This window comes from Diorhabda carinulata, chromosome 4 (genome assembly GCF_026250575.1).
Source record: "Diorhabda carinulata isolate Delta chromosome 4, icDioCari1.1, whole genome shotgun sequence".
In the NCBI taxonomy this organism is placed as follows: domain Eukaryota; kingdom Metazoa; phylum Arthropoda; class Insecta; order Coleoptera; family Chrysomelidae; genus Diorhabda; species Diorhabda carinulata.
The window spans coordinates 27,887,696-27,900,690 of NC_079463.1; the positions used below are offsets into that span (position 1 = coordinate 27,887,696).

The following is a 12,995-nucleotide window of genomic DNA, read 5'->3' on the forward strand; positions in this document are numbered from 1 at the left end:
ATTATACTGTCAATGGGGCCGTAACATTCCCTAAATAATCGTCAAAAATTATATTTATTAAAATATTGTTCCAACACGTCCAAATCTAAATATTTTCGTCAATTTCTTCCAAATCTAAAGTGAGCATTAACTTTTTCGGACTTTGAGGAATCTAAGCAAATTCAATAGTTGGATATTTTCCACTAATCAATTAGTATTATCGTACATTTAATTTTGATTGATGAGAGACGTTACATATGATTGTCGATTACTATTGCAGGTAGATAATAGAAAGATAATCGTGTCGAAATGCGGGTGAAAATCCAATAGATTATTTATATGTGATATAATCCGTTTGAAAGCATGACATTTGCAGCTGTTTTATGAACAACTCAAGCCTCTTCAAATTTGAACGTTTTCATTAAAATTGGATCATGTTGTATATGATGGCAAAATACTTATAGTTGAATCATGAAAATATCTACGTTTGGGTTTTCGGTTGCAATATTTTTAACTAAACTATTTTCAAAGATGACCGACTTCCGGTAGAACCGGAAATCGATTGTAACTTTGTTATTTTAAATGGAACATCCTGTATATTAATACATTTTTGAAATCTACATAAAATTTTAGTATACTTTTTGAGTTATTATTTTTTTTGTAAAAAATTTGACCGTTGCAGACCCTTATAAATTATTTTTTTACGAGAATACCCTTAAAGATATGAAAATGGTTTGTATTTGGTTGCTTTTATCAAGGTCAGACGTATTTGAATCTATGTTGAAAAATTCTTCATTTATACAGGGTGTGTATAAAAAGTTTAGCATCATAAATAACAAATTTCTTTATTTTTTTAAATAGAACCACCCGGTTTTTTCTATTTTAATGGATTCAGGGGTAAACAATAAAGCAAATTCATGCACACTTTCCAATACCTAAACCTTACCGTTATCCAGATATTAAATGTTTTCTGTAAATTTTCAAAGTTGCAGGTGTAGTCTAAATTTTATTTTTACCCGTTGATACAAGCACTAAGAAACAAAAAAGTATTTTTCTTTATCTTGTAAAGGTCTGTAAAAAAATCAAATCAAACTGTATTTACTAATCCTATTCCAACTTTTAGTCGTTTCCGAGATATTTGAGGTTTTAAATTATTGTATTGTTTAACAAGTTTTAATTTTTTATGTACACTTTTAGTAGGCTTTGTAATATATGACACTTATTTAACTGTCATTAGTCAATTATTGATACTTTCGAAAATCGTTAAAATGGCTCGTTTTCAATAAAACAGCGAATAAATAAAATATATAGGGTGTCATATTTAAAAGAACTTAAAATATTTTAGAAATGTGTATCTATGTAAATATAACAACATTTAATTATTTTTTTTGTATATTATATATATTCTTATTCATTTAAACAGTTTCCAATCACAAAAGGTTATGGTGAATTTATACACATGGTGGAATTTATTCATACCCTAACTATTCGCTACCATTCATCACCGATGAGTTAACTATAACATCAAATTGTTTTCTGACTCCTCTGCGTTTTATATACACTAACATCATATCCTAGAATTTTAGATTTCCTGGAAATCTCTAATTTTCTTTAAACAAACAAAGACCTTCTTAGAACTCGTCTCTATAAAAACAGGTTAAAAAACATAAATGTGTGAACGGGTCACAAAAAGTGACCAAATCGTTGAAGAAACGTATAACCGGTGCATTAAAAAAATTTAGTTTCGATTAATATATTAAAACAGGACCGGCTGCACGGTCTATATCAGTGGGCGAGTTCGTAACATTAACTTGCATGAGAAATTTTATAACAAGACATGTGTGATTTTTCACTAACAATACATAAGTCAACTGATTAGGAGACAAAATTTTGTTAGTTTTGAAATGAATATATTGAATACAGAAGAAGCAAGTTCGTCACAACCAACTATATTCGCATGAAAAAATCTTAGTAGAGGATATTCAAACCAAAACTTAACAAACCTTATCGAAACACAACCTCTCTAGATATGACACAACTTATTATTCGTAGAAAAAACGCGTGACAAGAATTATTGAGATAATCAGTGTATTCAAAAATGATTGATTGGTAGTATTACCTAGAAGTGGTTTATTTTTTAACTTAATCCCCTTGATTATCAGATCAAAAAAGTTATTATAAGGTCGTGAAATATATATCAAATTTCCAGTTACTTCATATATTTATCAAATAATATGAAGGTGTTCAGTAGTCTTTTAATATTTCTAGGAATTCTTGCTATTGGGTATGTAATGCTATAAATTTTATTTTGATAATTTGTTCGATATGATGATAAAGAAAAAGTTATCTATCATAATAGAAGGCCAAGGGTTAACGGCCAATTTTTGAACATCGATATTTCCCTACTAGACAATAAGATATTTAAATAATGCTAAATTATTATAATTTTCTATATTAATACTTTCAAAGTAAACTTAAATTCTTGGCTCAAATTTCCTATTGAAACGTTCATTAACAAGTTAGTGGGCACGGATGTCAGTGGCAGATGGCGTGTGACTGTCTATCTCAAAATCTAAATATAATGATAACATTATCATCATTTCTCATAGTGCGCTTGATTTTTATTGAGAATTTACCGATACTTTTCCTAATGTAGAAAACACTGACGACATTCAGGAGAACGTCCTTTGTTTAATAAACATCAAGAATATTTCTTACGTTCACCATAAACCAACCCTCTTTTGTAATACATTGGACTAATATCTGTTCTACATTCGGTTATAAAAATTATGTGTACACCTCAGTGCTTATTGAAATAGCAAAAAGTTTCCATTTAAATAGATGATCATAATGTTTTGGAATAGAAATGATAAATTTGAAATTATTTGCACCACTCTTTAGACGATTATCTTTGATAGAATGTTTGGTCGACATATCATTTTCTGGTGATAAATCTCCAAATGATGAAATTAAGATTGATTTATTCATAACAGAAGAAACAGTTGTGGGTAGCCACAACATTCACCAGACAATTTTTACAATTTTGATGACATTCGGTTTGAATATATGTTAAAAGAAACAGATTCATTTAAACAGTCTCATATTACTGATGAATAAATATTTGCCATCAATATCTGCACCAATTGCTCTTATTTTATACTTTCTGAATATTACACTGATGGTTTTGATTTATACACATTAACAATATTTGTATTTCCCATGAATCTATTCAGTATAATTGGAAGCTCATGTTCAAAATTTGATAAATAAATAATTATTTCATTTTATCTGGAATTTTGTATTTTCTAGTGCTACCGATGGCGATGAAGAGTTTGCGAATTACAATGTAACAAACCGAAAATATCCAGATGGATTCAAATTCGGAGTAGCCACTGCTGCATACCAGATCGAAGGAGCTTGGAATCTAGATGGAAAAGGTGAACAAGTTTGGGATACCTTCTTTCACGAACATCCCGAAAGATCTGACGACGGAACTAACGGAGACGTTGCTACTGATTCTTATCATCTTTATAAAGAAGATGTTCGTTGTATGAAGGAAGTTGGAGTTAATTATTACAGGTAATTACATGAATATAGAACAAGGTTACTGTACCAAACTGTTGAATGTATATTCTAATAGTATATTATTCACACGTGTATAGTGGAGCTTATTATTCATGACGTGAAGCTCAATGACACGAGCGCAAAAAATTTTGTTTCATATTAGAACACTATTATTTTATTCTAGTTTACACAAAATATTAAAACACTGAGAAATCTGAACACACAATCACAGTTTTAGTCAAATTTACTTTGTTTCAAAAGCTATTTCAATTTATAAATTATTTCACAAATGATGGTACGTTAATACATTCATGTCTCTAACAGCTCTGTGTTAATGTTCATTGGCTTCAAAATGGAGGTCTCGCTTTCGAATCTGGTTTAAGAAAATTTACTTTTCAAGTTTGTTTGATGTGTACTGAACCAATTAAAATATTTAATAGTGTTTCACATGATAAAATTATAAAAACCGATCTTTTGTATAGTTTATTTCACAAAGGTATAGAGTAATATACTATACCTAACCTTATACCACTTCCATGTCTTAGTATGATCATGTTTGAATTGTAATACAATATCGTTGATTTACAAGTCCTTATTTCTTATCTGCTAACTATATTGCCCGGTAAATATAGTTTCTTCACATTTATACGTCGTTATTACTCTTTCTCGCATCTTGCTTTGCATTTAATTTTATCTGTATCACATCACTCAATACGTCGTGTGACTGACACACAGATGGCGCCGCCATTGTCAAATCCAAATGACGTTTATGAAGTACCAACTTTCAACTGTAAAATTTCATGACTTTTCGATTAGTCAGGAAAAAGTGACGGTCATTCAAGTGAAGCTACTTTTATTATTTTCTAAACAATGAATTTGAAACAATTTCGTGTATTAATTTATCATTGCTTCTTGATGAAAAAACACTGTAGAGGCTCAGAAATGGCTTCAAAAGTGTTATCAAAACCATTTATTTTGGTTTGTGAATTTGCACGTGGTCGTACAGCCACCGATGATAGTGAACGTTCTGGTTATATAATTGAGGTGGTTACTCCAGAAAACATCAAAAAAGTCCACAAATTTGTTATATCTAATCATAAATGGAATTGCGTGAGATAGTTGAGACCGTAAAGATGTCAAAGGCAGTCTGTTTACAATTATGCATTTGGAATTTGATATGAGAAAGATTTTTTCGCCGCGTTTACTCACAGTCTATCAAAAACAACTTGATTATTCAGAGTAGTGTTTGGCCATGTTTACAAGTAATGAACCAGATTTTTTGCGTCGATATGTAACATTGGATGAAACATGAATCTATCACTTCACTCCTGAATCACAACGATTATCATTTGGGTGGACTGCTACCGATGAACCACGTCCGAAGCGTCTAAAGGCACAACAGTCTATCTCCAAAAGGAAGAGACAATCAATAGCGAATACTACATAGAGTTTTTGGATCGTTTGAATGCAAAAGGTCTCATATGTCGAAAAAAAACCACTGTTCTAACAAGAAAATGCACCGATTCACAAGACGATGGCAACGATGGTTAAATTGAACGAATAAGATCTGGCCCACAGTGACTATTGGCTATTCATCATACAAATAAAGATATAGTGACAAACTATAGACAATACCAAGCAATTTGGAATATAAGCAACCGCTGTTGGAACATAAACGTCAAATTTATACTTTAATGATGTATCGCAATTGGAAGTGAGAATGGTGCCAGAGAGCGTCTGCTGAATAATGTTCAACAACACGAACCAAATAGCAGTACTAGATGGTGTGGTCTTCACTTCTATTTGAAGAATTCAAGCGAAAGTGACGAGATGCAATGACGTTTAAACTAGTTGTCGTTATGCCACCCCACTTGCATTTTCGATGTCGATATTGAAAAAAATGTCTATGTACATGACGTTCTTCATAGGAGGTGAAAAACAGGCAGATGATTTGTATTGAGCCCACCAATTCATCTTTCAGCCTTTTATTGCTCAAACTCAAAACCGTATATGCTTCTAATACATGTATGCATGGTTGACCGCTATGGAATCTCCAGGATTTCGTTTTTCCCTTAAAATTGCACTCGCGCATATTTATTGATAATTTTCCTGCTTACTTGTGAAATTCAGCTTGTTTGCTGGGAACAAACGAATCGCGCATGGTTAAAGTAGTTGGACATGCACTAGAACGGATGACTGGCTAGGCCGCCGGAAGGATTCTCTGGCGATTCGCTGGCGACCGACTGTGCATATGGAACGGGTGTAAATACTCGATTTCTCTTTTAACCTTTCTCAAAAATAATCTAATAAAAAGTTACCAGTAAATTATGGAAATTAAAATCAAATATCTATTTTAGATTTTCCATCGCATGGTCCAGAATTTTGCCCGATGGAACTCTTGATAATATAAACCAAGCTGGAATAAACTATTATATCAATTTATTTGAAGAATTAAGAGCAAACGGAATCGAAGCTATGGTAACTTTATACCATTGGGATATACCTACAGCACTTGAGAAGCAAGGAGGTGATTGCTCATCATAATATTTAAATACAAATTGATAAATAAATTCGTATTACTTTAACTGAATAAATTACAGATTAAATAATGTACATGTTATATTTTTAGGATGGTTGAATCCACAAGTCGTTGATTGGTTCACTGATTATGCAACCTTATGTTATCAGCTCTTCGGAACTTACGTAAAAGATTGGGTCACCATTAATGAACCCAAACAAATTTGCCACGCTGGTTACGGATTGGGAGGTTACGCGCCTGGTGTCAATTCACCAGGAGTTGGAGAATACACGTGCGCCAGACATATTCTGTTAGCTCACGCTAAAGCCTGGAGGGTGTTTGATACCCAGTTCAGACCAACTCTAAAAAGTGAGTACTAATATATGCCCGAGAGACTATTGTGGCTTTTCATTACATATATTTATATGATTAACTACTATTTTAGCCAGAAACACTATCGTTGTTGATTCTGATTGGTATGAACCGGCAACCGCAGCTGATGCAGAAGCTGCTGAAACTAAACTTCAATTCGTGGTAAGTTTTAAGACAAATTATGACAATAAAATTAACCACAGCACAAGGGAAGTATTTCACTCAGAAATTATTGAATTAAGATAATATTATAAAATATTCCCTACTCTCATTATATATTTCATTTATGAGCAATATGAACAATTTAGACTACTAAAACAGAAACATCTTCATCTGCTGCGATAATCTAAAAGTTCTCAAGTCACCTTCAAGGTCGTATAAACTGAATCAAGCGGCTTCAAAAGTTATTGATGAATATAAAGCTTGTGTGGGATCCTAGACATTCTGGTGTCTGGAAAAGTGTTTTCTCGAGTATGCTAACGGTCTCTCCAATGTCAGATATTTTCATCAGATGTCTAATGTACTAAAAAACCTGAAGACAGCTTTCTAACAGGTGACTGGAAACAACCGCTATGCTACCCTGTTCAGAGGGCTATCCAAGGTAATGGGAGTATCACTTAACTCGAAAGAAATTAGCTAGCTAATCATTGAGTTGATTACTGGCCAGTGGTATACGGCAAAACATATCAAGACAATAGATATCTGGTAAAATACTCAATGTCCAAAATGTAAAGGTCAGAGGGAAACTCCGCTTCAGGTATTGTGTTCTCCTCCAGGGTGTTGGAGAAAACATATTCAGAAGAAGTGTGTCTTTGTTCAGTAGGTCTCCACAATCTGTCCCTCAGCACATGAATGTCTGAATTGTTGGGCGTTTAGCTCAATCTGAATCCAATTCCAAGTCCAATATTACCAATTAACCGTTAACTTCAATACAACAATGCTGCAGTCTAAGCTCAAATGATTGAATAATATTGCTAGGCATATAGACAGAAATGTTCTCTCTAATAGTTAGATGAATTCTTTAACCCTCTTTCTATAAAACCAAAAAAAATAAATCAACTTTTAATAAGTCGTAAGACCGAGCTAATTTCGGTATCGTATAAAGGGAGTATTATGAATAGGTGGACCATGATACAAAAGCCGCATTTGTCGCCGAATCATGAAAGAAATTACTTCTAATAAAAATGATAGGTAATTCTGAATAAAATTTAAATTTAAATAATTTTTCATCAAATAATATGGACCTCTATGGATCATCTATAATTCCATACCAAACATTGGTTATTATGGGCTGGGATATTTTGATTGTAGGTTGTATAAAAATGAAAATTATTTTGATATACATACCCAATTTTATAAAAATTCGCCTCATCGACAAAAAGCATAAAATCGAAAGGAAAATCTTTATTTGTTATTTTTCAGCATGGAATGTACATGCATCCAATTGTTTTTGGTAATTGGCCACAGATTATGATTGATAATGTTGCTAAATTTAGCCAGGTACAAGGATTCAGTGTATCGCGTTTGCCAGCTTTTTCCAATGAAGAAATTGAGTTGATTAAAGGTGAGAATTCGATAAATTCATAAAACAGAATATATAGAATGTAAAATTCCTTGCTGTTTTTAAGTTTTTGTTCAAAATCCAGTCTTCAGGCTGATATGGAATTTGTCTTAAGCCCAATACTTCATAAGATAGAGCATAGTTCAAAGATGTTTTAGTTATAATTTGAAAACCTCTACAGTGCTTTATTTTTTTTTAATATAAACTTCAAGCGTGTCAATTTGTTTCTCTTCCTGCATTATCAGTTTAATATGAATTTTTCCAAAAAAAAAGAAAGCAATAACAAATGACAAAAAAATAGAATTATTCAAGAAAATATTTTTCCAAGACAAAATTTCAAATAAATTACAGAAACTTAAAACCCATGATTAATTTAACTGTAGGAAATAGGCTAAATATACAGCGATTGTATATTTTGCAGTTGCATTTACGCTATTTTTATTATTGAACAGACTTGTGTTTGATAAACGGATTCACAATCAAACTGCACAAATATTTATATAAGCTTTATAAAATATTGTAATTTCCAGGTACTTTTGACTTTATCGCCATTAACCACTACACCACATATATGGTGAAAGCTCGTAGTGAACCTTCCTACGTAGTAAGTTGGGATGATGATTCTGGAGTAGATTCGTATCAAAAAGATACTTGGGAAACTGCAGCTATCGGATGGTTCAGGGTAAAATATCAGTTTATTTGAAAAATATTCAAAAAAAACATATAATGCCTTCCATAAACTAACGCGACATCACAAAGGTTCATTAAAAAAGTTTCTCAAAAATTATTGAACTGATTACAACTAGAGATCATTTGAAGTAGATTAATTCAGTCTGATTCAATAAATTTGAGAGTCATTTAGGCAACCACGTTGCTGATGAATTTTCTTGTAAGAAAGAGGAGGCTAATATGAACCAGTTAAAGAGAAGCTATGAACAATCCATAAATGTTTTACAACAGAGTTGCATTAATAAAATTAAACTCCACATAAAGTAATTAATTTACCTTACTTTGCAAATATTTCTGATAAAATCATTTTTCAACTATTATAATGGATTGCTTCAGACGCACGATGATGAGATTAGTGAAAATATTCTACAGTATACAAAGTATCTCTTATATAGACCAGACGCACTAGTAAATCCCAATATCTCGCTCGGTCTGCCTATTAACTCGGTAGTTAGTAGTTATTTTGTTTAATATTCCATCAAATTCAATATCGTACATCCATATTCAACGTATATAATTTTTAGGTAGTTCCATGGGGCTTCGGAAAACTCCTTAGATGGCTACGCAAGACTTATGGAGATCTTGAAATTGTTATTACTGAAAACGGTGTATCTGACAGAGATGGAAGTCTTCACGACCAACACAGAATTGAATATATCAAGGTGAATATACATAAAATCTATTTCAGGGATATCACAATAAATAGTACTCAATAACGGCTTATCTTTATTGAGAAACAAACATTTAGCAGTTAAATACAACGGAACTTGGTTTGACAGATTTGTTACTCTGACATCTTTTATTCTAGTATACCACCACTCATTTGATCTAGAACATAAATAATATGTTAATTATGGCTTGGAACTATCAATTTCATTTACGACTTCGTCTTAACATGTCGGGTTAAAAAAGAAAAAGCATTTGTATTTTGATGGATTGAACCATCCACTTGACATAGATCGCATTTTCAAAACCAAGATAACCCCCTTAACTTACTTGAGCACTTTTATCTCGTAATACATATGATGGAGGAGGAGGGTGGTAAGCTGAAAATGAGGAACAATTACGGCGTATAATTTTTAGAAAAATACTAATATCTCTAACCTAATTAGAGATGTTCGCAGATATTTACTACTATTCGAAGAGCACCCACTCCTCCATTTAGATTAAGTTATTAACTTTGGTAGTTACCAAGCCGTTAATTATGGAAAATAAGAAAATATATGTTAAAATTCAATAAATTACATAACTTTGGACAAAATGTTTATAAACTTACAAAAGCAATGGTTCCTGTGCTCTATATAGTGAGATCTATAGCAGCATAATTCTCGAAAATAAGAATAGAATAGAAAAATAAAAATAGTATGCAGAATTGTGAAGAAAATCCATTTAGTACACTGGGACTCATAGGGAGTAATATAAAAGAGTGTATGTCTCCAATTCTATTGGAAATATCTTGATTAGGGTAGGATAATTAGTTTTATTGAAGCAATTGAGTAGTGATAGTTGTGTAATTACTCTAAGCTTATGAAAAAGCAACTTTGCATGATATTAGCTAAATTTTGATTATGTGCTCCATTTTTATTCACGCATAACTAAAGTTATAAGGTGCTAGAAAAACTTTTCTAAGTATTTAAATGAGAGTATTTCAATATTATATTTGTTGTAGAACTATATGAGTCATTTGATCGATGCCATCCACGACGGAGTTCGAGTTACTTCATACACTTTATGGAGTATCATTGATAATTTCGAATGGACCCAAGGTTTCAAGTAAGTATGAGTTACAATTGATTTAGTTGGAACTAGATATTATTGTGATTTATTGATTTATACCCATTCAATACGGATTCTAGTATGAAGGTTATATAACGAGTTTCATATTGATTGAACTATTATAAATCTTGCTTCTTCTTTATAATGGTATAGTCCGTAATGTACATCATTAGACTAGCTAATGGTAAAGACATCATGAGTCGAAGCTAGAACTATTTTTTTATTTTATAGTTTTTTTGTTGTGCTATTATTTCAAGCTTTCATTCATACATTCAAACATTCAACGCCTTATTTTTTCACCAGTATAGTATGGCCGCATACTATGTCAATATAATGTCAGATTAATTGTGCCATTACCACTTACTTTCTCAATAGTGGATCAATTCCCTCAAAAATCAATTAATGTTTAAAGGAATGAAAACGAAATAATTCCAAAATGATATGCAAATCACTATATAAATAGAACCAAATAGCAACAGTAAATATTATTGAAAAAAATATTCAAAATGAATGAACCTTTTATGTCCTTTTTCTTTTCTGAACATATGCCATAGATCGTGATGTTACCAAACGAACAATAAAATTAAATATATGCGAGTGGAACTAATTACCAAGCAATCAAACTCACGGTATGTCACATGACGATCTTGCACTATCAGTTTATGCACAGCATCGATGTTTTATGGTACAACAGCTGATTTTGGACAACCTTCACGAAATTCATCGTGTAGTTAAGTGCTGCCATGATTAAATTCGGAAAAACAGCGAAACATGGTTGTGCATTACCAAAAGTCAAAGCGAGTTGATCGGCATACTGCTGTTGGTTGAATTCACGTCGAAAGTAATTGCACTCGTATGACAAAACTTGTGTTGCCATATCTAACAACTTAAGTAGCAACCCTCATACCTATACATATCGAATATTTGTGAATAGTGTAATGCATCATGAAAAAATAAAATTAATCAAATAGAATAGTTGACACTTTGTAGTAGCCTTATGATATCCTCCCTGATTGGCTCTACATATGGTAGATGTACTTATTGTTCCTCATAACTCACCCAAACAAAATAGCAGAATTATATATTAATATAGAAAACTATTCAAAACGATTGAACTTTTATGTCCTTTTTCTTTTCTGAACGTGATGTTACTAAGCAATAACACGATTACTGATACTTGCAGAAAAGATTGTTTATGATTGGTTTTTATTTATTTTTCAGCGGTAAACTAGGAATTTACTTCGTGAACCAGTCCGACCCAACTCTACCAAGAATTGCCAAGGACTCATCTAGATATTATGCCAATGTCATCAAAACTAAATGTTTACTAGATCAATGCGTGGACAACTAATAAATCACGAAATAAAACGATAAAAAAGTAACAATTTGCTTTTATTTATAAATCATAGTACCAATGCAATCGTGGTTCTCAAAGGTTCTATTAAACCGTTCCACCATCCTTGCTTATTAGGGATGCAAAGGAGATTTTGGTCTTCTCTATTCCCAACTGCTCGCAAATCTTTTGCCATACATAAGACTTAAAATTCCTCTTTTTAATGCAGGAATGCAATTTATATCAATCTATTAATAATTTTCTCCATATTTGCCATTTAAAAGACCCTTTATAGTAGAATAGATTTTTTGGAAAATGTATGAGACATATTTAATTTTCTCGAGAAATGAAAATTGGAAACGTTTCATACTTAGAGTCATACTGTATATTTCAAAACCGATTTTATAATGGGGATTTTGCTCATAAGCTTAATAATATAATGCCGTCCCTGTACTACACCTAATCTCGCGGCTTCTGTAGCGATGCGGTGCTCGTCCCTCACACGGAGCTTTTTATTTATGGTATATTGAGATGTCTCTGATTTAGACCAATAACGATGCCGTGCCACGTTTACCCGAGATATTCACGTACTGATTACGCACTGATCATTGATTTGGTTGACTATTTTTTTTCGATAAATACACTAGTATTTATTTATTGCGTAACTCTAGTTTACTTTTTTGACGTCAAACTTTACACTGACACTTCTAATAAGTTATTGTTCGTTGCTATGGTAACGCAATATTTTGTTTATGCATGAAACTAGTCTAGGCTAACTAGATATCAATACATCCTCGTAAATCTCTGAGGTTTACACTACTAGGTAATTGATATGTAATGATTATAATCATTTTGAACCATCTAATTGGAACCTCCTATGAATTTAATACAACAGTTAGTTGTTGAATTATATATCAAACTGTAAGTATAAAGTGGAGTGTAAACTTCTCCAAGAGAAAATCGTCAAAAAATTTTAAGACATTGACTTTAAACTTTAATGTTTTATTCTAAACTATATAAATAAAAACAAAATTTCACTGCTTGAAAATTAAAAAAGAATCTTATTCTTGAATTTCTTCATTATAATACCATAATAACTGTGCACTTGTATAAGCTCAAAAAAAATACTTTTTAAAGATCATACATATATTACCTTTATCGGT

The 12,995-nt window shown here is 31.8% G+C and overlaps 1 protein-coding gene across 1 annotated transcript; it reads left to right on the top strand.

The window, feature by feature from the left end:
* Positions 1 to 2,033: 2,033 nt before the first annotated feature.
* LOC130892147 (cytosolic beta-glucosidase-like) lies at positions 2,034 to 11,884 on the top strand. Its single transcript, XM_057797358.1, has 10 exons — positions 2,034 to 2,263; positions 3,289 to 3,558; positions 5,901 to 6,070; positions 6,173 to 6,430; positions 6,507 to 6,595; positions 7,856 to 7,997; positions 8,525 to 8,676; positions 9,248 to 9,385; positions 10,393 to 10,496; positions 11,721 to 11,884. The coding sequence occupies exons 1-10, from the start codon at positions 2,214 to 2,216 to the stop codon at positions 11,848 to 11,850; spliced, it is 1,503 nt and encodes a 500-aa protein (XP_057653341.1). The 5' UTR covers positions 2,034 to 2,213; the 3' UTR covers positions 11,851 to 11,884.
* The last annotated feature ends 1,111 nt before the right edge of the window (positions 11,885 to 12,995 follow it).